At 38.4% G+C, this 24,882-nt stretch overlaps 5 protein-coding genes across 5 annotated transcripts; 2 read left to right on the top strand and 3 right to left on the bottom strand.

Moving 5' to 3' along the window:
- Positions 1-21: 21 nt before the first annotated feature.
- On the top strand, positions 22-3,313 carry BCIN_01g01600 (hypothetical protein). Its single transcript, XM_024690248.1, has 4 exons — positions 22-597; positions 654-829; positions 888-1,195; positions 1,698-3,313. The coding sequence occupies exons 1-4, from the start codon at positions 115-117 to the stop codon at positions 3,053-3,055; spliced, it is 2,325 nt and encodes a 774-aa protein (XP_024546016.1). The 5' UTR covers positions 22-114; the 3' UTR covers positions 3,056-3,313.
- A 921-nt stretch (positions 3,314-4,234) lies between these two features.
- Bccpd3 lies at positions 4,235-6,105 on the bottom strand. Its single transcript, XM_024690247.1, has 2 exons — positions 5,392-6,105; positions 4,235-4,970 (listed from the first exon to the last, which is right to left on the bottom strand). Exons 1-2 carry the CDS (start codon positions 5,423-5,425, stop codon positions 4,750-4,752), a joined length of 255 nt encoding a protein of 84 aa, XP_024546015.1. The 5' UTR covers positions 5,426-6,105; the 3' UTR covers positions 4,235-4,749.
- A 6,784-nt stretch (positions 6,106-12,889) lies between these two features.
- On the bottom strand, positions 12,890-14,577 carry BCIN_01g01580 (hypothetical protein). The gene has a single exon (XM_001555575.2). The coding sequence runs from the start codon at positions 14,146-14,148 to the stop codon at positions 13,198-13,200; it is 951 nt and encodes a 316-aa protein (XP_001555625.1). The 5' UTR covers positions 14,149-14,577; the 3' UTR covers positions 12,890-13,197.
- A 2,618-nt stretch (positions 14,578-17,195) lies between these two features.
- Positions 17,196-19,412, top strand: BCIN_01g01570 (hypothetical protein). The gene is made up of 2 exons (XM_024690246.1): positions 17,196-18,040; positions 18,094-19,412. Exons 1-2 carry the CDS (start codon positions 17,862-17,864, stop codon positions 18,950-18,952), a joined length of 1,038 nt encoding a protein of 345 aa, XP_024546014.1. The 5' UTR covers positions 17,196-17,861; the 3' UTR covers positions 18,953-19,412.
- Positions 19,413-22,823: 3,411 nt separating this feature from the next.
- BCIN_01g01560 (hypothetical protein) lies at positions 22,824-23,897 on the bottom strand. The gene is made up of 2 exons (XM_024690245.1): positions 23,408-23,897; positions 22,824-23,262 (listed from the first exon to the last, which is right to left on the bottom strand). The coding sequence occupies exons 1-2, from the start codon at positions 23,581-23,583 to the stop codon at positions 23,085-23,087; spliced, it is 354 nt and encodes a 117-aa protein (XP_024546013.1). The 5' UTR covers positions 23,584-23,897; the 3' UTR covers positions 22,824-23,084.
- Between the last annotated feature and the right edge of the window lie 985 nt (positions 23,898-24,882).

The following is a 24,882-nucleotide window of genomic DNA, read 5'->3' as shown; positions in this document are numbered from 1 at the left end:
AGAAGAAGAAGAATAAACTGCGGAACCATCGTTATTATTTATTAATATCAAATCCCCCTCTTTCATCCATCATGGACGAAAGTTGTCCGAAATCCACCTCTCAAAGGATTTCGTATGAAAATGCCACCTCAATCTCATCCCACCCTTCCAAAAGGCATGCGCAAAGGAACCCATAGTTGTTACGAATGTCGCAAACGAAAAGTTCGATGTATCTTCACGAAAGAATCTACTATATGTGGAAACTGTGAATTAAAAGGTCGAAGATGTACTGAGCAGAGGAGGGAGTTAATACAAGCGGGAAATGTTGATACGAGAGAGAGTCTTAGAGAGAAGATTAAGAGACTCGAAGCAGTTATTGAGGATTATAGGAGGAAAAGCAGTAGTACTGCTCCTGATGTGGTGGATGAGAATGTGAACATTGAGTTGGGAAATGTACGGGAGGATAAGCCCAGTTCGGAGTCCCCTCCGTCAGAACTTGGAGCGAAACGTACACCAGTATCTACTCCGTCGTCCCTTGGAACTGGAACTTCAGCTTCAGTTGATAAAACTTCCTCTCAAGATATCGATCCCATCATAACACTTTTCGATAACGCTATCGTGAGTCTTCGTTTTCCTACTATTCTCAGATGTTCAGCTACTAAGATGTCGGATAGTGGAGAAGCCATAGCTCTGATCTCATCCCCGAGCGTATTTCTAAGCTTGATAAATCTGAAAATCCAGCAACTGCGAGAAAACGTATTTGTACTCGCGAATCATTACTTTCTAGTCTTATATCACCACGGCTCCGTGAAATAGTGATCAGCGCTACGTGTTCATGGTGGTATACATGGTAAGAACATTTTTGGCTCTCAATCATCATTTACTTCTAATTACTGAAATTCCAATAGGAGACCACTTGGTTCCATAATTCAATCATCAACCGGAAACCCAAATTCGACACTTCAAGATTTTATCATTTGGGCTCTTGAATCACCTGATCCATCGATTGTTGGTATAGCAATACTTTGTATTGCAGTTTGTCTTCAACAATTAGATACTAGAATTCATCAATATATTATTCGACAGCTTCCTTCCTTACCCGGTACACTGTTTCAGGAATATCTCGAAAAAGTAGAAAGACACATTGTGAATGATGGGGATTTCGCTAGTACAGAAGAAGGTATTGAGACGATTGTTTTTGCGGCCAAGATTCATAGTATGTAATTTCAACCTTTTTCCTTTGTGGTTGAGAAGCATGATCTTCTAGATTACCACTTTTTGTAACCATTCGTATTTCTACGCCGAAGGAAATCTCAGACCACATTCAAGTTTCGACCTTAGAAGAATTGAACTTTAAGCCGATATTTCACTCATTGAGAGTTCATTGACTCCAGGTTTTAAGTTCAAGTTCATAAAATGAATGGACAAGCAATAATTATCTTTCGAGCGCAGCGAGCTAAGGGGGTTTGGGGGCTTGCCCCCATGAATAAAACGCTGTTGAAAATGACGCTCCGCTGGCCCTCCGGGGGCCACTGCCGTGGAGGCAGACTAGAATATAGAAGATGAAATCGTAGTCCGAACTTCTTCTATGCTAGATTATAGGAATGGACTTCCAGACGCCATATTAACATCTAAGCATCTCTTAAACTCCAAACTTCCCATGGTTCTCTTATGATTTATCTACCGGTCAGTTTAGAAAAAATACTAACTTTCTCCAGTGAATCTAGGTCTCAATAGAAAATGCTGGGTTTTAACCCACCAAGCAATATCCTACAGCCAACTTCTCAATCTCCACCGTCCCCATCTTTCCACCGACAAGAATCCACTTGAAAGAAATCAAAGAATACAATCCTGGCTCTCATTATGCGCAGGAGATGCATATCTCTCACTTCTTCTCGGACTTCCATATGCTGCAGATGGACGTACGATTCCTATCACTCATAATCACGATAACACCACCTCACGATTCCATCACAATCTCATAATCCTCTCCTCCAAAGTCATAGATCGAAACCAACGAAATCTTCACCTCTCCATTTCCCACACAAACAAAATCCAAAATTCCCTCGACACCACAACCCAAACCCTTCCCCCCTCATTCTGGACCCCGCAAAATTCTCTGTCGGAAAATAAAATCACGCGTCCTGAATACCTCGAACAAATCGCCGCTCAATGCTGGTACTACCATCTCCTCGTACTCCTCCACATGCCCCTAATGATGCAATCCTTCCTCAACTCCACCCTCGAAACCCACCGTATCCAATGCCTCTCCGCGGCACGCAATCTCCTCCGCATTTGGCATATCATGCGTTCAGACATGCATGACGCATTCTCCATGGTAAAACTAATCGACTACCAAGCATTCGTCTGCGCAACCCTGCTAATCCTCCACAAGCTCGAATCCGGCAGCTGTGCGGGAGAGGGACCAGAAACACGCGAAACCCCCGATGGAGAATTAATCGCGCGCACGATCGCGACGCTGAAGAAAGCGGGGAGTTCGCTTGGAAATGGGGTTGCGAAACAGGCGGTGCAGGGATTGGAAAGTTTGGTGGGGTTGGGGTGTGAGGGGGATGGGGAGAGGAGTAGGGGAGAGGGATTGGAGAGGGGGAATTTATGTGCCAAAATTGTGGTGCCGTATGTAGGTGTCATTACGATTTCGCCTGGGGAGTATTATAATTCTGGTTCTGGTGATTGTGGAGGTGAGGGTGAGGGTGTTGTTGAATCGGAAACGGAAATACATACGCAAAGTCGAAGTCAGAGTCAGAGTCGAAATCAAAATCAAACCCAACCATTTTTATTCTCGCTAGAGAATAATCATACTCAGAATCATCATCATAATCATGATCCTAGTCATGACGAGGTAAACAATACAAATACAAACACGCAAAACGAAACCCCTCTAAGAGAAACAAGAGAAGTAAATACCGTTACAGATGCAAATACAGATGTACAAACACAAACACAAGGACAAATACAAATACAAATGGAATGGGCCTCGATTGATTTTGACTGGACGAGTAATGTCACGATGGGATTTGAAGATGATTGGGCGTGGTTGAATGGGCTGGGGGGATGATTTTGTTTGATGGGAGGGAAGAAAGGGAAGGTGATGAAGTAGTGGTTCTGGGGAATAGGGAATGGGGGATAGGTCGGGGATGAGTATTATAAATAAGTAGATGGGTAGGATCTCGATGGAGAATGAATGGATGGATGGTTGGCGGATGAGATAAATAGATATGGCGATGTTTTACTACATGAATGAATTTAGTTTAATTGATGAATTGATTAGTCATTTAGTTAGCTAGTTACTTAGCTAATTAAACAGCCGTCGGGAAAAAAAGAATTTTCATATTAAAAAATTATAAAAGTTTCTTTTTTTCTTTTGAATTATTATGATAATCTTGAAACCATACGAATTCATAGACTTGAAATTCTTTTTCCCCGACGACTACTACTAACATAATGTAAGATCTTATATATAAATTCTATTTCTATTTCTATTTCTAATTAAATATAATATAATATATACATATATACATGGGGGCCAGCCCCCAAACCCCCGGTCCTCGCTACGCTCGAGTTTCAATTTTATTATTACTATTACTATAAACTATTCTTATTATAATTATCACAATTGCTACTAAACAATTACTCAACTCAGCCCACTCTATCTATCCAACCCTATATCTATACAAATCATTACAATTTCATAAAAAATCTTATAATCTCCAACTAAACAATTTCAAAATCCACATTGCGATTCTAGCAAAAACCGCGCGGTACGAATATAAATATAAATGTAGATATAGAAATAGATATAAATCCTAAGTAATATTAAAAAAAATAAGAATAATCTCGTATTTTTAATTATAAAGAGTCAAGAAAAATCTCGTATATGTATATATTTAAAATTACTCTATTTGAATTCATTCATTCGAAAACATATACTTTGATTTTTTTTTTCTTTTTTTTTCTTTTTAATAAAAATAAAATAGATTATTTAAAGACCTGAAAAATGTAAGAATACTTTTTTTTTTTCACTTATACTAACGATATTCAAAAGACTAACTATTGGAAACACTAGTCGATTTGAATATTAATATAATTGTATATGAGTAAGATGAAAGTAATTATTAGTTTTATAGTAGAATTATATATATAGATGTATAAGTAAATATAATATCTCATTTATAAATCTCTAAATCACATTTGTTTGTTAATTAGTATACTCATTTTCATTCATTCCTAATAACAATAATATTTCTCAAATAAATGAAATATAAATTCTCGTATCTATCATCTTTACAAACAAAGATATATAGCATCTTGTTAAAAGATTTCCAAATCACATTCGTTCATTAATCAACGAATACATTCATTTCCATTCCTGATAACAATCCTCAAACAAGTGAAATTCAAATTCTCATCTCCATCATTTTCATAAAACCATAAAGTAAATCTATCTATTTCTAGACTTTTATCGATTTCTCATATATAGTCTCTTAAAGGATGTATGTATGTAATAGTGTGACAATATGTAACCCAAAGCCAAAGCCGAAGCCAAAGCAAACAAAGAAAACTCCATCCTATCCTATCCAGAGTCATACACTCATGTTGATCCATTCAAAGTCAAGTCAGTCTAAAAACTCACTGCTTGTATCACGAATTCAGACCAATATCCATCCATTCATACCAATATCCATATCCATATCCATCCATCCCATAACCGTGTCCAAATCAAAATCAAAATCAAACCGCAGCACCCAAAATCTATTCCTTGACTCTTCCCAAAACCTTCTTTCCTGGTTGAAAACCACTCTTTGTCTTTTCAGTAATGGAACCCGCAGAGTTTGTTTTTTGTAAAGCTAAGCGTGCCATTTCACCTTGATCTTGATCAGCGGGTTGAGAGAGACGTCGTGTACGTTCTACACGGTAGGTTTTGGCTGGGAGATGCATGGATGCGAGAGCGGCGGCGAGACCGAGTGCTGAGGCTAGAGGGGTGTTAGATTTTAGGTTTGCGGGAGGGTGTGAGAGGGGGGAAGATGAAGAGGTGGAGAGGAGGTGAAGAAGTGAGGGTTGAGAGGGTTGAGAGGGATGAAGATGGAGATGAAGAGGTAAAGAAGCGAAGTGATGATAGAGAGGAAGATGTTATATCTTGTTACGATGGTGATGATATGATTTGAGGAAGAGGAAGATCAACGAAGAGATGATTGATAGAAAGATAGAGATGAAGTTGTCATGTCATGTTCTGCTATGATGATATGATTCAAGTGACAGAAACCATCACCATCAAGTAACAAAGCGACAAACACAACACAACACAACACCGCGTCAATCCATCCATCATCCATCCATCCCATCAAAAGAAACCCGCAAAAACAAAACTTCTCGCATAAGAAAAGAGTAACTTACCACCAGCAGTAACCACTCCAGTAACAGCAACCATGATGAATGATTTATTGGATTGTGTTGTAATGTATTAGAGAGAGACTGAAGTGATGAGAGATGTCAAATCGATAGGTGGTGAGTGTAGTAATAAGTCGTGAGTCGTAAGTATCTCTTGTATCTCTTGTATTTCTTGTATCTCTTGTATCTCTTGTATCTCTTGTACCTCTTGTATCTCTTGTATTCTTGTCCTGAATGTGATGAATGTGATGAATGTGATGTATCAACCAAGATGAAGAGAAGGAAGAAGAAGAAGAAAGCAGAAAAAGAGACGTCCTCCTCATAAGTACCCTTTCCTTTCCTTTTCCTTCTCCTCAGCCCATATCAAAGCACACCACATCATCCCTCTCTCCTGTTTCAACTGCCTCGCGCTGACTGGTCCGTCGTGCGGGGTAACACCAAGCCACTAAGCACATCTCCACCCGCGCTAACCACGGCACAGCGCCTCCCCAATGCGCAATCTGGGGATTTATGCAAAGGGATAATCGAAAGACCCGCTTTGGGCGAGATTGTATCCACTTAGCTTCGGATGCTGAGGAAAGGATCTGGGGTAATTATGGAGATTGGCTGGCGAGTTGCGTGAGGTGATGTGGTGGTGGTGTGGTGTGGTGGTGTGGTATTATGATGAGGAGATGTTTGGGGGGGGATTGGGATTGGGAATGATTATGGTTTTTGATTGTCTGATGGTAAATAGTAATTAATAAATAAATAAATAAATAAATACATAGATGATTTAATTAATTGGTGATGAATTGATATTTTGATTAGTTATTAGTTATAGTAAAGGAGAGTTTCACGCGTGTTTGCTGGATTAGTAAGCATATATATATCACCAGTCACCAGTAATACGCAAGCAAAGAAATTACAAGGACCTGAGTTGTGTTCCATCGAGTCATTCACATTCATTTTCATATTCATTTTCATATTTTATTTACTCCCATATTTATTCATTTTCATATCTATTTATCCGTCATCTATTAATACCTCCCTCCTCGCACATACATACTCGCGCACTGAAACACCCCTTCCCTTACATGCCTCCGTCCATTCAATCCAGTAAGGGAATGATCGCTCGTTAATATCATCATCATGCGAACAAGTTACATATACGAAGATATCTGCAACGTGATTTGATGGATGATTGTCGCAGAGCATGGAGATACGTCGATACAATGCCTGGTCGACACAAAACTTGTTCTTTCGAGCGAGTCATGTACCTGCCTCGATAAGTAAAGATCGATCGATTGGTTAATGCGAATAGGAAGGACATGTACCGATGTGCTTATTTATGTACTTACTCACTTATTCACATACATATCTACCTACAATATCCAAACACATAAATCCGCCCTTTTCTTTTCATCTATATTTCAAAGAATAGAGTACATCATATCGTATACTCCAGTATATATATATATATATATACATATATATACATATATCACTTCATCATTATATATACATACTTATTAAGTATTCCAATCCTCACACCCATCGATAATCCCCCACACATCCACGAATCTATCCTATCCGGGGCCCCGCAGATTCCCATCCTAATCCTTACTTTGGTCTCACTTATCTTACATGTACATGTACACTTATTACTCGTACACACGTATTCGCACATACACTTACAAATTCCCTTCCCCAGACCCCTTGTCTCACGTTCTATCCTTACTTCTTTCGTTTCTTTCGTTGCTTCCATTTCTTTCTTCCGTTTCTTTTCTCATTTCATCAAACTCTTCACACTCCCCATCTCTATCTCTATCTCGAGCGCAGCGAGCTAAGGGGGTTTGGGGGCTTGCCTCCATCATTAATAACTTTATCAATGCTATTGAATGACGCTTCGCTGACCCTCCGGGGGCCACTGCCGTGGAGGCAGACCTCTCTCTTCCTATTTACGTAAAATTCCAAACTCAAACTTTCGCACCATCACTTCCAAGTCCTACTAAACCTTTTCGCTCTGAACTCTATTTTCTTTCTCCTCCAATAATAAGTTGCTTGTTATGTATAACTACTAATCACTAATCTGTAACTAATAACTGATAACTAATCATGGACAAAGAAATCCAAACACATCGGCGTAAAGTCTAGTAGATAACTTCGAAATAGATTCAATATGAACGTGTAAGTATATATGTGTATATAAGAATCGTTTATCTGTATTTATATTTATATCTATATTCAAATACATACTCACAATCATATTTACACTAAGACTCGTACTCACACTTACATCTACACTCACACTTTACATTTATATTTACATTCAAATGCACTCATCAATTTAGATCCCATTTATCACACAAGAACAAGTATTCTCAATAAAAACACATATACATATACAACAAAAAGAAAGAAACACATAAGAAGCTTCAAGAGAATAAATACGATTTAGATTATACCTATCACACACTACTGATTCAATTTTAAATAATATATATAAACGAGACAGATATATATATATATATGTGTGTGTGTGTGTATTCTCTCTCAATTGGTATCCGAGATCAAATTCAAAATCAAATTCAAGATAAGTATATTCAGGAATATATTCTGAGATGAGATGAGAAAGTGAGATGTGTGTAGAGAGGGATATCGATTGGGTTGATGGATAAGGGGGAGAGTAGGAGAGAGGTTTCTTTGTGGACTTTGATGGCCGGGTGTGAGTAGGTGGGTGCGAGGTGGAGATGTTAATGTTGATATTGATATTGAGTAAAAGGTGAAGAAGTGGAGAGTGAGGAATGGGAAGATGATAATGAGGGAATGATGGTGATGATTATAGTAATAGTAATAGTAATAATGAATAATACTCTATTTAATCTCATTTATTTATTTCTTCTACTTACATCTAATATATATATATATATATATCAAATTTCGAGATATAATATATAGCAAGAGTATAATATAGTGTAATATAACATATAAGATAATCAAATTCTTCAAGTTCAGATAATGACTCTTTCTCTATATTAAAGATATTCAAAAAGATAGTATAATACTTTATAAGTAATACTTATATTATATTATATATAAGATGAGATAAGAATTTATAAATTTCATAATTCGTTTATAGTTATAAGTATTTCATCTCTCTTAAGAAACTCTTCTCAATATTCCTCTTGTTATAGAATATTCACATAAAGACGAGTATTAGAAATTGAGTTTCTTGAATTATTTGTATATTTATATATATATATATATTTAATGAATTAGTAAAGAAGAAATTCATAATGTAAATACTCATCTAGTTGTTCGATAATTATTAATAGTATTTTTACTTCATAGTACAAACTCGAGCGGAGCGAGGGTCGGGGGTTTGGGGGCTGGCCCCCTTGTATATTATATTATATAAAAATATCAAAATATACTACTATATAACAATGAGAGATTTCTCGTAGTAGTATTTGAAATATGATTCTTCTACGATGATAATAGAAAATCGAGTAGTAAAGTTAGAGTTGTATCATATACTCTTATATGTTTACTTTCACTACAAGTAATATTAATCATTATTTTACATTCCAAGTTAGTATTCTGAGGGAAAACACTCTAGTGTGATACTCCTTGTCAGCTATTATTGGTTAATGTTATTCGAATTGCTGAGGAGCTTAGGGAGATGAATGAAAGATTTTGGATTCCTTGTTTATGTATTAAGTCTGAGCTGAGTTATGGAATGTGGGATTTACAACTCAACTCTGGGAATGAAGTCGATATGTGGGGTTTGTGGATATAGGAGAGAGTAAGATATAGGTGAAGATTTTTTTTTTTGGTTATGATGTTCTGCGAATGATTCGCTAGAGTAGTAAGTAGTAGTGAGGAGAGTGATTTTATATTGTTGCTCTTCGACTAAAATTTAAACGTGACTAGAGAATAATTTTGCGTGTGGAATCTCTTTTTGGTTTTGGTTTGGTTTATATATTGCGCTCTCTTCACTTGTTCTTTTCTCGACTGATATACCTACCCAATTCATCAAACCATCCTAGAAACCATGCCTGCGGGAGTTTTCTCACCGAGGTAGCATTCTTCGAATTATTTGGATTTCTAGAAGGTATCTTACGTTTTGGAAAACTCTCAAGAAGGTATATATGTGATGGTTTGGCTTACTTTCGTCTCGAATTCTTCTTCTTATAGCGATGAAAAAATGTTGAAAATAGTGGTGATTGATGTATCTTTGTTGTTAAATTGTATCGTTATGTTATTGCTATCGTATTTAAACTCCTAGACGAGCACGCAACTTGAATCTTCATTTCAATTATTATAGTTAAAATATTAAGTCGAAGAAGCACGGTTCGGATGCACGATTTTGACTTTCATGCTCTTCATGAGTCTGAATTACTTCGTGATGTATCATCATGTTTATGGAAAAAGATAAAACAGTACAGCTTTTATCTTTAGGGGGGAGTCTTAGATGTAGCATATAAGATTTAATCTAGTTTGATCGTTTTCGTTTGATGCTGTTCTGTATGTAGCAGGACATTCTGAACATTCTTCACTTCTGAACAACGCGTATAGGCAGTTCCATAGTTTTGGAAACAAAAGATGAGAGTATATAAAGCTTCTCGTATTCCTCTATAGATAATCCATACAAGCTGTATAAAAGTAACGCCTAAAGAAGGCTAGGAGAAATTCCGAAGCCTAACAATACTAAGCATACTCTCTCGTCACAATTTAGAAGTAGAAAGTATTGCGAATTTAAAGATATTGAGACTGTTAGGAATAATGGAAGGAATCGAGTCTAAATTTTTGTCGAGAGTCAGTCGTAAATTTTTCGATAGTGGAAATAAGATTTCATCTGGGGTTTATGGCAATGAGAGTCTAGCTGCTAGACATGATGTAACATTAAAACTCTCCTTCCTGATCGAGATTTTTTTATGGCACAAGGAGAAGTTTGCATTTGAGTTAATTGTATGTTCATGAACGAGACTTCCTTGAGGAGCTTGCTTCAGCACTGTTATTAATGTTCTTGTTGGCTCAAACTCAATGCACTGTGTATCTATTTATAAAGCATTAAGTATAAAATATGAATAGAGGAGGGAATGATGAAATAGAAGATATTATTCACTAGTTCTGAGATGCCAATATGATATTCTGGGTTGTGAGGACTTATGCTATGTATGATATTCACTGCTATCTAGTGGATCCAAGAACATTCTATCATCTACACAGTAATCCGATATCATGGAGTCGTAGGCCGCTATATATATATATAGGTATACATCCTTCATAATTTCCTAGAGGTTATTCGCTAAAATCACAAGTGTGAAATAAAAGTCTCGAAAGATGATTTTTGCACGACAAATTCCCCGTTTCTGCACAGCGATTTCGGATTTTACTTTCTTCAGTATTGAATAGCAGGGAGAAATTTTAGCTAATCATGTTCTATGAGATGATATTAAAAGCACTTGTTCTCATCGACAATAACAAAACAACTTTACACATTAACAACAACGTCCTATCTCATCACACCTCTCAACTTTCAATACTCTTCAAACACTTAATACCAGCATGCTAGACACACAAGAAACCCCAAGATCTAGTAACATTATTTTCATCCACTTGCGGCAAAATATAGCATTGTAAGAAGATTAATCACTTTCTTGAGGAACTTTAATTGCAAGAGAGCTCTACCAAGAGCGCCATGTTGATATGCAACTTCTGTTCTTGAATTGTGTGTAGTTCTGAGCGGAAGAGACATGAAGAAGTATTTATGTTGATGGATGGATATTTTAGTTGGAATTAAATGAGCGGAAATTCACTAGAACAGCTTAGTCTTAGGGTATACTAAGTGACTTGGCTTGTCGATGATGGGAAAGAGAGACAAACAAGCGATATTGTAAATTTTCAAGTCGAAGTAAAACGGTGAATTCAACTCCACAGAATCTAGACGCGAGAATTAATCCCCAACTTATTATTTAAGAAATATTTAGATCCAGATAATTGATTGCAATGAGTTTACATACGAAGAGAAACCAGTTCCACATGTGAGCACTGAGCTATTTTCGTTTCAGAAACTCGGGAGATACTTTCCACAAAATTCGTACATGATGACAAGAGATTAATGAGGGATATTGAGATAAGTTTTATTATCATTCCATACGTGTCGAAACATATATGTAAGATCTCAATGACAACAAACGTATTACTGAGATTTGACATGAATAAGTTGATTAGCAATAATAAAATTCGTTCATCATCTTATTGAAAACTCCAAAGTATGAAAGACCAAGCTTCCCGTCTACTTCAACAAGTTCCTTGTCTTCTGGAATTCTCCTGCTGGGTAAATTTCACTTGTCCCCGAAAGTTTTAACAAGTCGTTGACATTTGCTTGGCGAGTAGTCTGCTAACTCTATCTTAATTGTGTACTGTATGTACAGAAATAGCTAGTCATATTTATACCAATGAATCCTGTGTGGATCAATAGCTGCATTATTATTAGTGTAATAACTTTCGTATTTTATGATTTCCTATAAATAGTCCATTGGAAAGTCTTATTGGCAATCCAAATTAATCCTTCAGTCAGATATACTAACAGGTTACAGGACGTGTTTCTGGAAAGAACGTCTCAAGTCTAGCAATAGAGTCGTTTTTGTCATTCAAATCCCTGGCTGGGATTTGCTGACGTATCTTGTGGACTCTGAGCCCGGTTTTTTTAATGAATACTGGGTAGTGATAATAGTGATATCAGTGATGATAAATGACCCGTAAAAAGACAGCATTGGACGAAAGTAAACCTATGACTATGATAAAACAGAAACAGTCTCGATGCCTATGGCCTGACTCTACACTATCTTTCTATCCATCCAATAATAACTGACTCGATACCTCAATCACCTTACAAGAATTCACAACCTTCTTTGCCTATCTAGCATGTGAATCATTATAATCAGTACAAAAAGCAAAAAATCTCGCACCTTTTAAGTCTTTCCACTTGATTACTTGATATCTTTATTGAAAAACTCGAAAATTTCGAGAGGACTGTTGATTTATATATCATGAACCAGGTTTTCGATTTATATTTCTCCCTCCCCCCTGTTTAGGTATTCAGTCAATGAGACCACAAAATATTGACCCAAAGCAGTGAATTGGGCTATTAGTTCATTTTTATGAAGCGAAGAGGACATATATGTAGCTGGCACATGAGAATTTCAATAGGATTAAAGTATCCGAGGTGTCACCAGAGGCTCACAAAAGATGACTGTTCATCAATAGCCACGTCGAATCTAGCGGAGTAGATCTTCCACTCGATGGATTCTGATGCTAATGGGTGACGGTAATCGGTATCATTGATTAACCTCTCAAGAAGTTTTGGATTTTTTTATTGCCGTCGAAACTTGACGGTAGTGATGGATGGATACACGCTGTCAAACTGATCAAAATTCAGCATTGCTATCATTTTGACTTTGCTATTTCATACGCTCAATTACAGCACATAAAAGAGCGTAAAGTACCTAACAGAAGATGGGTATAATGTACTTCGATCGAATAATTATATTGTAACCCTAAGTGCACATCTAGAACGAGTCGAAACACCTTCATAGTGTTTCATGAATGTGAACTTTCGCACATCTTGCGCATTTTATAGCACTTCGAGAATCAACAGTGGAGACAAAGTAGTGCCAATTCTGAGAATTCTCTGAAGAGGGGTTTCTAGCTTATTCACTTGAATATTAACATAATATCTATTCAATAATTCATCGGATAACTCCTGCCCGCCAAACACGGAAATTCTCATACCAACGTTCTATTAATCTACCGGATACCCCATCATCAAGTCTCAATCCCTCCAAGACCCATCGTACTCGGTAAACATTCTTCCAAGAACCCCCTCATCGCCACCAGCGGAACACCATGCCTCATCGCTGTATTTTCATCCCACGAAGAATGCAATCCGATCAACAAGCCATCATCAGCTCTCACCAATGGTGCTCCCGAATGTCCCCAATAAGTCCAAGCATCATGTTTCAGGCTTCCAATCTCCGAATTCTCATGCGGATCCTGTCCATGTATCATTCCACAAAAAGATCCTTCTGATACTTCAACAAGATTATACTTCGTTTTCCGACTACCTGAAGATTCCAAATCGTCACTTCCCGGTTGTCCAATACATATGATTGATATTTTCTGCTTCGGAGGTTGTACCGCCAATTTCACGAATGAAAATTCTGGGATAGTATTCTCAATCATATCATCACCAATTTCCATCGTCACAACTTTCAACAGCGCCAAATCACGTTTCTGATCCCAAGCACGACATTCGACTTCAATTGCAAGACCGGTGTAATATAAAAGCCATTGTCGTGGTTTTGCTTTCCATTCTTTCTCTGTCTCGCCTATGCAATGGGAACATGTAATTATCCATCCTGCAGGATCAATACAAACCGCTGTCCCGGCTTCATATTGTGCAAAAATTAACGCTGATGCTAGTAAATTGCGCACGTGAATTCCGGATGGTAAGTCCTTGAGTGTGGATAATGCGGTAGCTTTAAGTCGCGATTGTTTCTTGCGAAGAAGTGTGAGTTCAGCTTGGTTTAGACCTCGTAAGGTGGAGGATCGTGGTATGAGTAGAATCTTTTCGTTTGTTCTTGGAGTGGTCTGCGAGGATTTGTTGGAAATGAATCTCACTGGTTGTTCCAAATTTGCAATCGGTTTGGATGGAAGTGAATCTGTTGTGTGTGTAGTCAGGACTGAGGATCTCAGGATACGTTTGTTGTTGTCCATATTCGCAGTAGCGAATTGGATGGATGCTTGACTTTGACTATATTTGTACAAGTATTCAAACTCAAAGTTTTTTTTTGCAGGTACCGATATCCAATGTCAGCAATGCATTAACACCATTCCCCAGCTTTTCATTATTGAATTGTATACTTTGTGTCGTGATGTCGTGTCAAAGGATGCTTTTGCATCTAGATTTTGAATGGTCGAGATGTATGCAATGTTAGATATGAGTCTGGCCACGATCTTCCTAGGTAGTTTCCCAGGGGCGTTTTACAGACCTAGGTCTGGCCAAAGTCCGATATGCAACAAAACTGTTTTTGAATTTTATGTTTGAGTTGTTCTTGGTTATGAATGAAGTTAATATTGTGAGAGTGTCTCTACCCAGTTTTTAAGCAGCAAGTGCTATAACTTGAGGATATTTCTTATACTTTCACTGGTTACGTTGCCTCCATTCGAAGTGAAGAATACGAATGGGAACGTGCACTAGCTACATGGTGTTTGCGTGTGTCACGTGATAAACGGTAGGTTTTGACGGCAGCATTCCAATCTTGGATGGATAGATGGGTGGTTGAATTCTGATAATCTCTAGACTAAGTTTGTACATCCAACAAGAGTGATTGAGCTCCAGTTGGAAGTTGTTCTAGCAAAAAATGTTGTATGCTTTTGATATTTTTGTCCCAAGCACGTGCACTCGTGTGCATCAAATCTCTTGTCAATCTAGAACTATGAATGAGAACGTGAGTTATCAAATCGCAAGTATTTGGACCACAATTCCCATTACTTATCTGATCCACAATAGTCTATGATCGCAATGATGCTGGCGACAGCAATGTATCAAAGTCCAAGTCGATCTCTAAGCTTTCCAGTGTTCCCCCGCATTTTCATCTTGAAAGTTCCAAGATTTTGCCCCCCGATTTGTCAGTGTACCGTGTGATCTCAGCAGACTTTTTCAAATATCCTCAAAGTTCTTTTTGCTTGTTTTTTTGAGAATCTGATACATCTTATATATAAAATCTCATTTCACACGTACTAATACTAATGCGAGTAACTACAATATCCCAAGCAATCTGGAAAGCTGTCAATTTTACGCCACCACTAGCCGAACTATTGACACCACCAAGCATTTACTGATTCCAAGTTGATACGACAACAAATCAACAAAAATCTTTCATACAATCTGATTTGACTATTAATCTCAGCACTCTGGGGAAAACTCTGGGCAAAACTCTGGGCAACACCCTCATGTGGATGATTCAAATGCGGGGTGTTATGTGGTGATATGTGGCGTAGGCGCTGACAAATTTTGATCACTTTTCTGAAAATATTGATTTTTCTTGTCTCTCCCTTTATACATACCTATTTGGTCGGTCCATATGTAGACCACCTTATGGTGTATCATATTATACCATATAGTCGTACCTAAATCCTACTTACTTACATGCTTACATGCATGTATTTTAGGATTCATCCATCACTCCCGTATCCTACCTTGATGTCCCATCTGTGTTAATCTTTTGGAGATTGTTGATAGCGAGGTTGTATTCCACGTGCCTCATATCTGGCACCCTGTTTATCATTACACATAATGCGTACTTGAAGCGGGATTCCTAATGCATCGTAGTCGACGAGAATGAGGGGTGGTTCGGGGTGATCAATATCTCTCTCGCATTCCATCATTATTTCAAGACAAGATAGACAAATAGAACATCTTGAGAGCTGAAAATTCATTCCTCGGCCACAGTTGTAATATTCATGTGAAAAGCTGGTATTTGAAATTCGATAAAGTTTGACGATGGTAGGGATGAAGATGTGCTAAGGATTTCCTTAGTTTGTATGGGAGTGGAAGATCATTAATTTATGGATTCGGTAGATTTCCGGTTAGTCTTTTCAGATTGTGAAGTAAGCGTGAGCGGGTGACGGTATTGATACATGTGTAGTGGAATACTCTAGCTCTAGTTTTAGTTCTAGTTCTAGTTCTAGTTCTAGTTCTGTTTCTAATTCTAGTTTCTATAAACTGCTGATAGAAAAGATAAGCAATGATGAATTACTCAACTCGCACACACACGAGCATTGAAAGTATTCGCTTGGGAGTCATAGCTAATTTGTGCTATTGCACTACATATCCACTACACAGTATCAAATTTGGTTTTCATTCCGAACAACAGCAATAACAGAGGCATCGGCAGTTGAATTAATGAGCTTTGGCTTTGGCTTTGGTGTTGTTGTTGTTCAATAAAAGATCAAGCTTCAGTAGTGGAGAAGCCGAGATACGGAGCACCGAGATACCCCAACGTGGCGGGGATTGTGGATTTATGGATACCCATCGAACGGGGGGAAGAAAATTGATATTCCATGTCATTCGATTGGTTAATATAGATCTAATTATCAATCAACTGCTGTATCCACATTTTAACAATCTAATAACTTTATCCGACTCAGAAGAAAATCATGTGGGGAAGAGGGGAGAGCATTTTCTTCGAATATTTCATTCCGACCTCTTCAATCTCTTCAAATCTTGATTCATGAACGAGAACAATGTCGAACAAATCAATTGGTTACCCAAGCAAATTACTCAAATTTCAATACCCAAGCCTCCTAGTAAAATGTTGTACTCTACGCGAGTATACGATATTCAAACCAACCAATGCCACCTCATTATCCCAACTTTAGAAATCTTAACGAAAGTTGATCGCTGCCAAAGACAAGGATATATTCCGGGGTAACATACACATTTGCTCAAACCAACATAACGAGCTTTGCCTAATACAAGGACATCGCCGTTCCGTCCATGATCCACCGAGGCTCAATTCTCCAATTCACCGAAAGGAAATTTAAGGTGAGATCTGACATCTGATTGTATAACACATATCCATACGGTACTACATGAATAGTAATGGAAGGCTGTGCATGGTTACAATGTTACATTTCGTGCGTGTTAGTCTCTCGGTAGAAGAGATGGGATGCTGTATGACAGTCACACAACTGAGTATGTATGTCAAGGTATGTCAATCTCCTTCTTAATTAGTACATTATACCGTATCTTTAATTACGCCAAAAAAAGCTTAACAAAGTTGTTCAGCTAAATGGGTATGGATTTATGAGGAATTATCGTGGTACCTACGAGGTTCTCGTGGTACTTTTCGGTCATTGCGAAACGATGAGACCTCAAATCAGCCACTTATAAATCCTCTGGGTTTTATTGTTCGCCATTCATTTTTTATAGACGCGCAAAATTTTCTCACATGCTCTACATATTTTCATTGAAATCGGACATGATTCCCCATGGGGAATTCAAAAGTAGATCCAAGACTTTCACTCGTTACCCTTTCTCTCATATCTTACTTGGCCCCCAGTCAAAAGACCCCTCTCTCTGTACATATCTACAATGTCTCCACATTAGATTGATCCCCCTTCCTTTCTCCACTGTTGATTTTTCAAGAGATATAGAAGTATCAAAAGTTCGCTTTTTTTTTCTTTATTCGACTTTTTCCAAATTTTTGGTCATCGTCATCGTTATAGGGGTATTATATTTCTTTGTTTAATGGTTATGCAACGTCATCTGATGAGATTTATTGGATGACCATTTTACTATAAATTATCATACATCATCTCAAATTCCATATCCATCAAGCAGCGGAAATAACTCCGAGTAATTGATCCTACAAGGAAAACAACTCATTTACGATTTTCCCCAAAACTAGTCGTTGAACATCAAAATGGTAGGAGGATTAGATGATTCGGATAGAAAGGTGGAGAGAGCGGAGGTTGAGCAATATGAGACAGGTCCACCAGCGAAGAGATCATTTGGTGGAAAAGTAAAAAGACATTGTGCTCGATTTTGGTGGATTCATCTTATAATTTTCTGTATATCATTTCTCATCATTGCATTATGTCTGTGAGTATTCCTCCAGATATCCGATATCTTGAGATCCGTACTAACAAGAATAGTGTTTATGTCGCTATGCCTAAGATTGCCCAAGATGGTGTTAATGATTCTTCTCTCGAAATCACTCAACTCAAATTTACAGATCCAACTCCAGATACCATCGTTCTTAGTCAAGTAGGAATACTTCATAGTCCTTCGATGTACACACCTACTCTTGACCCATTCAATGCCTCCTCATATCTAGTCACAGATGGCCAATATGCTTCTTCGCCAATGGTCATCATCCCTCTACCCAAAATCCACGCTCTCCACCCTAAATCCACAATCTCAGTCGAAAACCGAGAAGTATCAATCGTAAGCCTCGATGCTCTCTCCGACTATACCACCGCTGTCCTCTCCAACGAATACGTTACCACAGCCCTCGTTGGAAAAACCAAACTCCACGAAGGTGCCCTCCCCGTCATCACCGTAAACTACAACCAAACATCCACATACAAAGGACTCAACGGTCTCAAAGGCTTCAACGTCACCAACGTCCGCGTCAATCTCACTGCTCTCTCCGGCCCAAATCTTTCCGGCTACGCATATATTCCCAATCCCTCCGATATGACCATCGTCATGGGCGATGTCACCTTGGAACTCTCCACCGCCACGGGAGTCGTCGGTAATTCCACAATAGCAAACATGACATTAGTACCGGGAAACAATACTCTTCCAATGATTGGAACGATGGATCAATCAAAAGTACTAGGAAGTGCGGATCTGACGACCGGAATCGTTGAGTTGAGTATTGTGGGGAAGAGTGCAATTTACAATGGCGAACATTTGGTATATTATGAGAGGGCACTCGCAAGTAATAATTTGAGCTTGGCGTTGAATGTGGTGCAGGTTGTGAAGGACAGTTCCGGGGGTTTGCTTTGAGGAACTGGGGTTTAGACAGGGGGGAGGGAGGATCCAAAGACAGGAGCAGAAGAAAACGGGTGTGGGATTATGGAAATAAATAATTAAAAATTCTCACCTGGTGTGAAGGAGTAGTCGTGTTTGTGTTTTTCGGCGAAGGGTGATGGGCCTACCTTCCTACTTTCCCTGTTGCCACACTGCGAGGGTGGTAAATGATGCGAGGCGGGGGTTGGTTAATCGATCGTGTTTCTTGCATGATTATTTGCTTGCTTGCCTACTTGTTTACTGGCGCGGTCGTGGATTTGAATATATGATACCTACCTACCTACCTACCTACATGATTACCCATATAATTTCGTTGGAATAGAAAAAGATGTTTGTTACTAGTATACTGCTTATTAGTATCATATATGATTTCCAGCTAATTTACTTAACTGGTCTCCAAATCTAAAGACTTGCATTGCGATTACAATTACAATCAAATTGCGTATTTTTTTTCTTCCTCTTTTCTGTTTGATTGGAAGGGGAGGTGAATTTGTGAGGGTAGTTTGCTGTACTTGTGCAGGTATGTGAATATCATGCGTATCCATCTTTTCTAGGTGGCGATTTTTTTCTCGGAAAGAAATTCACGCTTGGAATTGTTTCTGGGGGGGTTGGGGTTAGGAGTAGAACGGGGATGAGGTGAGATGAGAAGTACCTCTTTTCCTTGTTCTTGATTCTCTTTCCTCTCTTTTTCTCTCTCTCAGAAGATTGCTCTTTGGGGTTGTTGTTTCGTGCGAGTTCGGGTGTGGAGTGTCTATGATGCATTATTCATGTAGGTATTTGTTTATCTTCTCTCTCATTCTGTCTTATCATTTTTCTTCATGTTATACTTTATTGCATTCCAGCGCATTCCATCCGTCTATTTGATGAATTGGCAGGCTTGTCTACTTCTTCGAGGAGGGGATAAATGTGTGTATTCATGGGCTTTGAGTATATGAGATAAGATGGGTGGGAAATGGCTTACTTGATTAAGGGGAAAAAAGAAACCCGGAATAAGATTCGACACTTGTCTCTTTGTTCGCTTGTGGCTGGGGAAATTTTTAGTACATGGTATGTAGGGACTAAGAGGGAAGGCTGTGGGTGTTGGTATAAGAGTGAATAAACGGTATGATAAGATCGGTATGAGAGTGGAATCCAAACTGAATGCGGGGAGCAATTTACGGTGGGAAGGGCGTGTGAATCATCGATTCAATGGAGAACTAAGTGTTCGGATAGGGAAAGGGAGTATATATATCCCTTCACATCCTGATTATTGCTCGTTATCTATCTGCCAATGATGAATTACTGAACAAGCTAGTGTCAGGACGCGTAGGACTTCTACGTTTCTGGATTTTTGGGTTGTGCGGTAATAATTCGTCACTACCTAGTTATTGCAGGTGCGGGATGATAAGACAGCTTTAATACCTAGTTAGATATGAGAGATTACTGAAAATAGTTACTTATATTCGTGGGGTTGAACGGAAAGAAGTCTTTTCATTGCCACAGGGATGATTACACAATTCTTCCTCGTGGCGAAGAGAATTTTTTTTTTTTGCTGTTTATTTTGCGTATTGTCAGTCGGTGGATTGTGTCATCAATACTTTTGTACATCAGGTGAAATACCCGATTCCCTACGCTTGGGGACGAGAGACTGCTCACCAGGAAATCTTGATAATTTCAGAACCTATTATCCGGGTAACTTCCTTGTTCCTCTGATCTCCAATGACTGGCCGCCTTAGATATGAAGATTCAGAACGTTGGCGGATACTTCTTTATCTGGTGTTGAGATCTGTGAAGAGATGGATAGGAGGACTTATGCACGCGGAGATCGCGGGCCTGGCGATTGTCATAAACAGAAGAGAGGGAAGTATAGAGACCTATCTTTTAATCAGAGGTTCGACTTGATCCGGATCCTCACGATGTATTAGAGAACAGTTTCTCAAGAAAAACATATGGATATCGTGATCAATACCCGAGTCCACCAACCCACTTCTCAAAAGTCGTAATTTCTTGCCAGTGTGTATATACGATACCTAGCATGGTATCGTTAGCGAAAATTTCGTATATGTATATATATATTTCTCGATCATCGCTTTATGCATTTAGCTATCATAGAGTGTAACGCAAGAAAACGGTGAACAAAAAGTTGCTTACACCCTATTTCACCTGGAGATGCAGAAGTTCTGATCTTTGGTGTGATTCTAGAGCTGAGTTGTTGAATTCCGTGGGTCTGTTAGTAACAGAATTGAGATGGAGGATTGTTAGTGTCTTTCTTTTATTCTTGTCATTTGTTGTCAATAATTAGGATAAATTGACTGTCAAATATACGAAGTCGAAAATTTTTCAACATGCAGATATTGAGAGCTAGAGATGGACTTTAGATGGATCAAATAATCTTGGCATTCATTAATTATATTATCTCAAGGATGCTCTCGTTATCCCAAGGTTTCTTCAATTATGGATGTTGCACTATAAAAAGCTTTTGGGTAGTACAGAGGCAAATAGTAGTATTGGTCATATATTAGCAGGTTGGTTGGATATAATAAATCATTTCTTGTTTGGATAGAGGGATATACTGTCCTGGTATGGAATTTCGAAATTCACAGATGGAATATGTACGTTGGTTGTGTTGCTTCTATTGATGTAGCTGTGAATGACTTTCTGCTCAAACTGCATATCAATGACCACGACATTAAAGTGAATACCCATGCACTTCAAGCAAAAGTCTAGGAATAAGTCTGTCCTGGCGCCACCCCACTACTCAATTAACAGATGCTGCTCCATCATGCGCGAGTGCTTGCTATATATTATCCCCATTTTCCCTATTCCGAACAGCATTGAGCTACAAGAAAGATGACGAACAGGCTTTAGAATTTCCAAGCTCAGCCTCTAGGATCGAGATTGATCTTTCATGAGGGAGTTTTCATGCGAATCTCCTATCCTCACATGAATCATCGTTGAAAAGCCTCTGTCAATATCTTGGCTGCCATTAAAAAGTCAATTCGTGGCAATTGACAGCAAACATTCAGCGAAAACTCCAGATGAAAGTCTCACTTTATCTGTATGTCTGGAATATCCATGGTAATCTACCTGATTTAGTCACTAAACTTCACATTGCCCAGTACGTTAATACATCAATTGTGGTCTCGGTATATTTTCATCGTCTGGTTGCAAGTAGTACTTTGACTGTAAAGTGAAAAGTATCTTACTTACAACCTATAGTCGTCCACGAGTCTTAACTGAATAGACTGATGTAACCTCAGATGAGGTCTAAAGGGGTTGTAGACAATAGGCGCCGGGGACGTGAATAAACATTGTCCGGCTCTGGTAGATCATAGCCAGGTAAACTTCTGATAGAAGACACTTGTGGTGATTAATAAGCCATCGAGCACGAGACACAGAACGGTAAGAGAACCTGACCTGAAACACTAATTCTTGAGATACTTATAGAAGAGATTTCTAGCAATGGCCTCGCCTCCACAGAAGAAGAGTTTTATAGTCAATTATCTGCTTTAGTGGACAAAATGGACTCCGTCATTTCAGCTGCAGGTACTAGCTCAGTGAACTGTCGCAGACTGCGCATGCGTTCATTCCAAGTAGTTGAATTCTTAAATTGGCGTGGCGATTGAAGGGGTTTCTTTCTTGATTCTTCACTACCCATTATTTTACTGTTGCATTTTTCTGCCGATACTCTCATTTATCTTTTCAACAAATCTAGTCTCAAGATTTAGCTTAAACCTAGTCTGGCACCTCATGCACCAAGCGGAAGTTCTGTCAGGATGGCACGGAATCAATTTGATATTTTTCACTTCACAATAAATCAACGCTTCTTAGAAGAAGAAAAGGTTTCGTTTTCATTATCTTCAAATCGTCCGAGAATCAAACCCCTTGCAGTATTGTCTAGTTACTTGCTCGCAGCCAGTATGTTGCCTTTGAGCTGCATCCGAGCTCCATAAAAATCTGATGAATAGAACTCAGAGAACCCAAGACCATTGCAATTCGTATTTGACTCTCTAATTATGTATCTTGTCAAGTCAACACCTCTGGCCTTCCTCGCAAAGATCAAATTGCAATCCGAACCACAAAAGCTAGTCCCCCATGTCACTGATGACACCACAGCACAATCCAAACTTCAAGGGATGATACCAAAGCTTCGCAAAAATACGGACCACCTGTTTTCATTCCGAGTTGTAGTGTCACTTTGGTCTGTCGAATATCTTTGGGGATTCATCATCATGAGATGATATTCTTTAATTCTGCGTAACTCATCTTCTGTCTCTTCCAGCTGTGCCCGCCATTCCTGGAAAATTCTAAAATTTATTCGTCAGTCTGATTCTCATATGATATGTGTAGTCCCTGAGATCCATCAAGAATTATGCGCGGAATTATGCAAGCAGGGGAGGGAGAAAAGATTTCTTCTGGTAAAATGGAAAATGTGCATGAAGATGAACATACTGAAGTCGCGATCGCTCGGTAGGCCATCGACGTTCACTCATGATTTCAATTTGGTAACTGACTTGTCGGCAATTGGAGCGGTTGTCAAAGAGGCAGAGTTCGAGGATGGACAATCGGTCGGAATAGGAGAGGTGGTTGAGCGTGTCGGCAAGACGGTATTTTTGGTAGTCATCCATCTTTTTGGATTATGGAGTATCTGGTTTGGAGGAGTTGAGGTGCCGTGAGAGATTCTGGTCAGAGCTCCTAGTGATAATGGAGGTATAAAGGGTCAGTTGGGTGAAGAGTTATCTTTATTGTAATAGATTAAATGCGACGTGATGAGGACTCGAGGTATTTGGATAAGGAACAAGATTGGAACGTGAGACTTTGAAGTCAAAGTCGAAGTCGAACATATATAGATATAGTTAGGATCTTAATCTCGGGTAATATGTTAACACAATACAGAGCCGTAGTAGTTGTAGTAGTAGTGGTATTATTTAGTTCACTGTACGAGTGAAAGAAACAATGATGATTATCCTACTACTAGAAGTTATTGAAACAAAAGGTGAGAGATAAAAGACAACGAATGATAAATTAGTATGCAAGTGAAATAGAAGAACAGGAAGTAGAAGGAGAAGGAAGATGAGATCACAATTTGTTCTAACTTGTTAAAATTGGCTTGACAACAATATCATTCAAAACAATAAAAGAGTAAATAACCAGGCCCATTTCCGAAATCCTCCACAGAGATTCCATAAAGTTGATACATTGGTATAATGAGATGCTGTAGGAAGAACTCTATGAAATGAATTTAGTAATGATTCTTCCCATAAATTCACTTGATATAATACATCTTTCCAAATATCTGTCTCTGATTTGTTCTATTCTTTACCCCCTTTACAGTCTTTATATCCTTTTCTATCCCAAAAACATACATCAAATTAACACTCACCTAGCCTAATAAGAAACAACAAATATTACACTCACTCTCTTATGAGATCCTATATCTCATATAACAGCTTCTTTAAGACCTACTACCGTAATTCATGGTAATATACAATAATCTATACCAGAGTGATGTATAGTAAAGCAATTTACAGCAAGCTACAGCAATCTATGCATCAAAATCTCTCCTTTTCTCCTCTCAGGATATATCTATCCACTTACTTTCCAATCTCTCAATGATAAATATCTACCTATCATATATCTGCCCAATGAACATACATCTTCATGAATCGTAAATACTTCTGAGAAAAATGAACATTTCAATAGACAGCGCTCTCTCTAGACTTTTGAAAACCCCATATTATACTAAAAATATTTTGGGATCAATGTTACCCTCTTTGAAAAACTAAAAGAGTCATCGATGTGAATTCCCCCTCAAGCTTTCAAACCTGAGGCATTGGTTCGTAGTAAAAGATGAATTTCGCAAATGAAAGTAGATGCCTAGTGCTGCCTATTCCTGCCTATTCCATCATAAATTTTCTTTTCCGTGT

The sequence above is a fragment of the Botrytis cinerea genome, chromosome 1, assembly GCF_000143535.2.
Source record: "Botrytis cinerea B05.10 chromosome 1, complete sequence".
NCBI classification, from domain to species: Eukaryota; Fungi; Ascomycota; class Leotiomycetes; order Helotiales; family Sclerotiniaceae; genus Botrytis; species Botrytis cinerea.
The sequence above is the reverse complement of the archived record's forward strand: the minus strand, read 5'-3'. Positions and strand labels throughout refer to the sequence as shown.

Bases quoted from the DNA above. Each gene is read 5' to 3' on its own strand.
- BCIN_01g01600 (XM_024690248.1), top strand. From the start codon at position 115: ATGAAAATGCCACCTCAATCTCATCCCACCCTTCCAAAAGGCATGCGC. The intron at 598-653 runs GTGAGTCTTCGT...GATGTCGGATAG, and splicing joins CACTTTTCGATAACGCTATC to TGGAGAAGCCATAGCTCTGA. The intron at 1,196-1,697 runs GTATGTAATTTC...AACTTTCTCCAG, and splicing joins TTTTGCGGCCAAGATTCATA to TGAATCTAGGTCTCAATAGA.
- BCIN_01g01570 (XM_024690246.1), top strand. From the start codon at position 17,862: ATGGTAGGAGGATTAGATGATTCGGATAGAAAGGTGGAGAGAGCGGAG. The intron at 18,041-18,093 runs GTGAGTATTCCT...TAACAAGAATAG, and splicing joins CTCATCATTGCATTATGTCT to TGTTTATGTCGCTATGCCTA.
- BCIN_01g01560 (XM_024690245.1), bottom strand. From the start codon at position 23,583: ATGGATGACTACCAAAAATACCGTCTTGCCGACACGCTCAACCACCTC. The intron at 23,263-23,407 runs GTATGTTCATCT...AATAAATTTTAG, and splicing joins ACCGAGCGATCGCGACTTCA to AATTTTCCAGGAATGGCGGG.
- Bccpd3 (XM_024690247.1), bottom strand. From the start codon at position 5,425: ATGGTTGCTGTTACTGGAGTGGTTACTGCTGGTG. The intron at 4,971-5,391 runs GTAAGTTACTCT...ACACCCCTCTAG, and splicing joins TGGAGTGGTTACTGCTGGTG to CCTCAGCACTCGGTCTCGCC.
- BCIN_01g01580 (XM_001555575.2), bottom strand. From the start codon at position 14,148: ATGGACAACAACAAACGTATCCTGAGATCCTCAGTCCTGACTACACAC.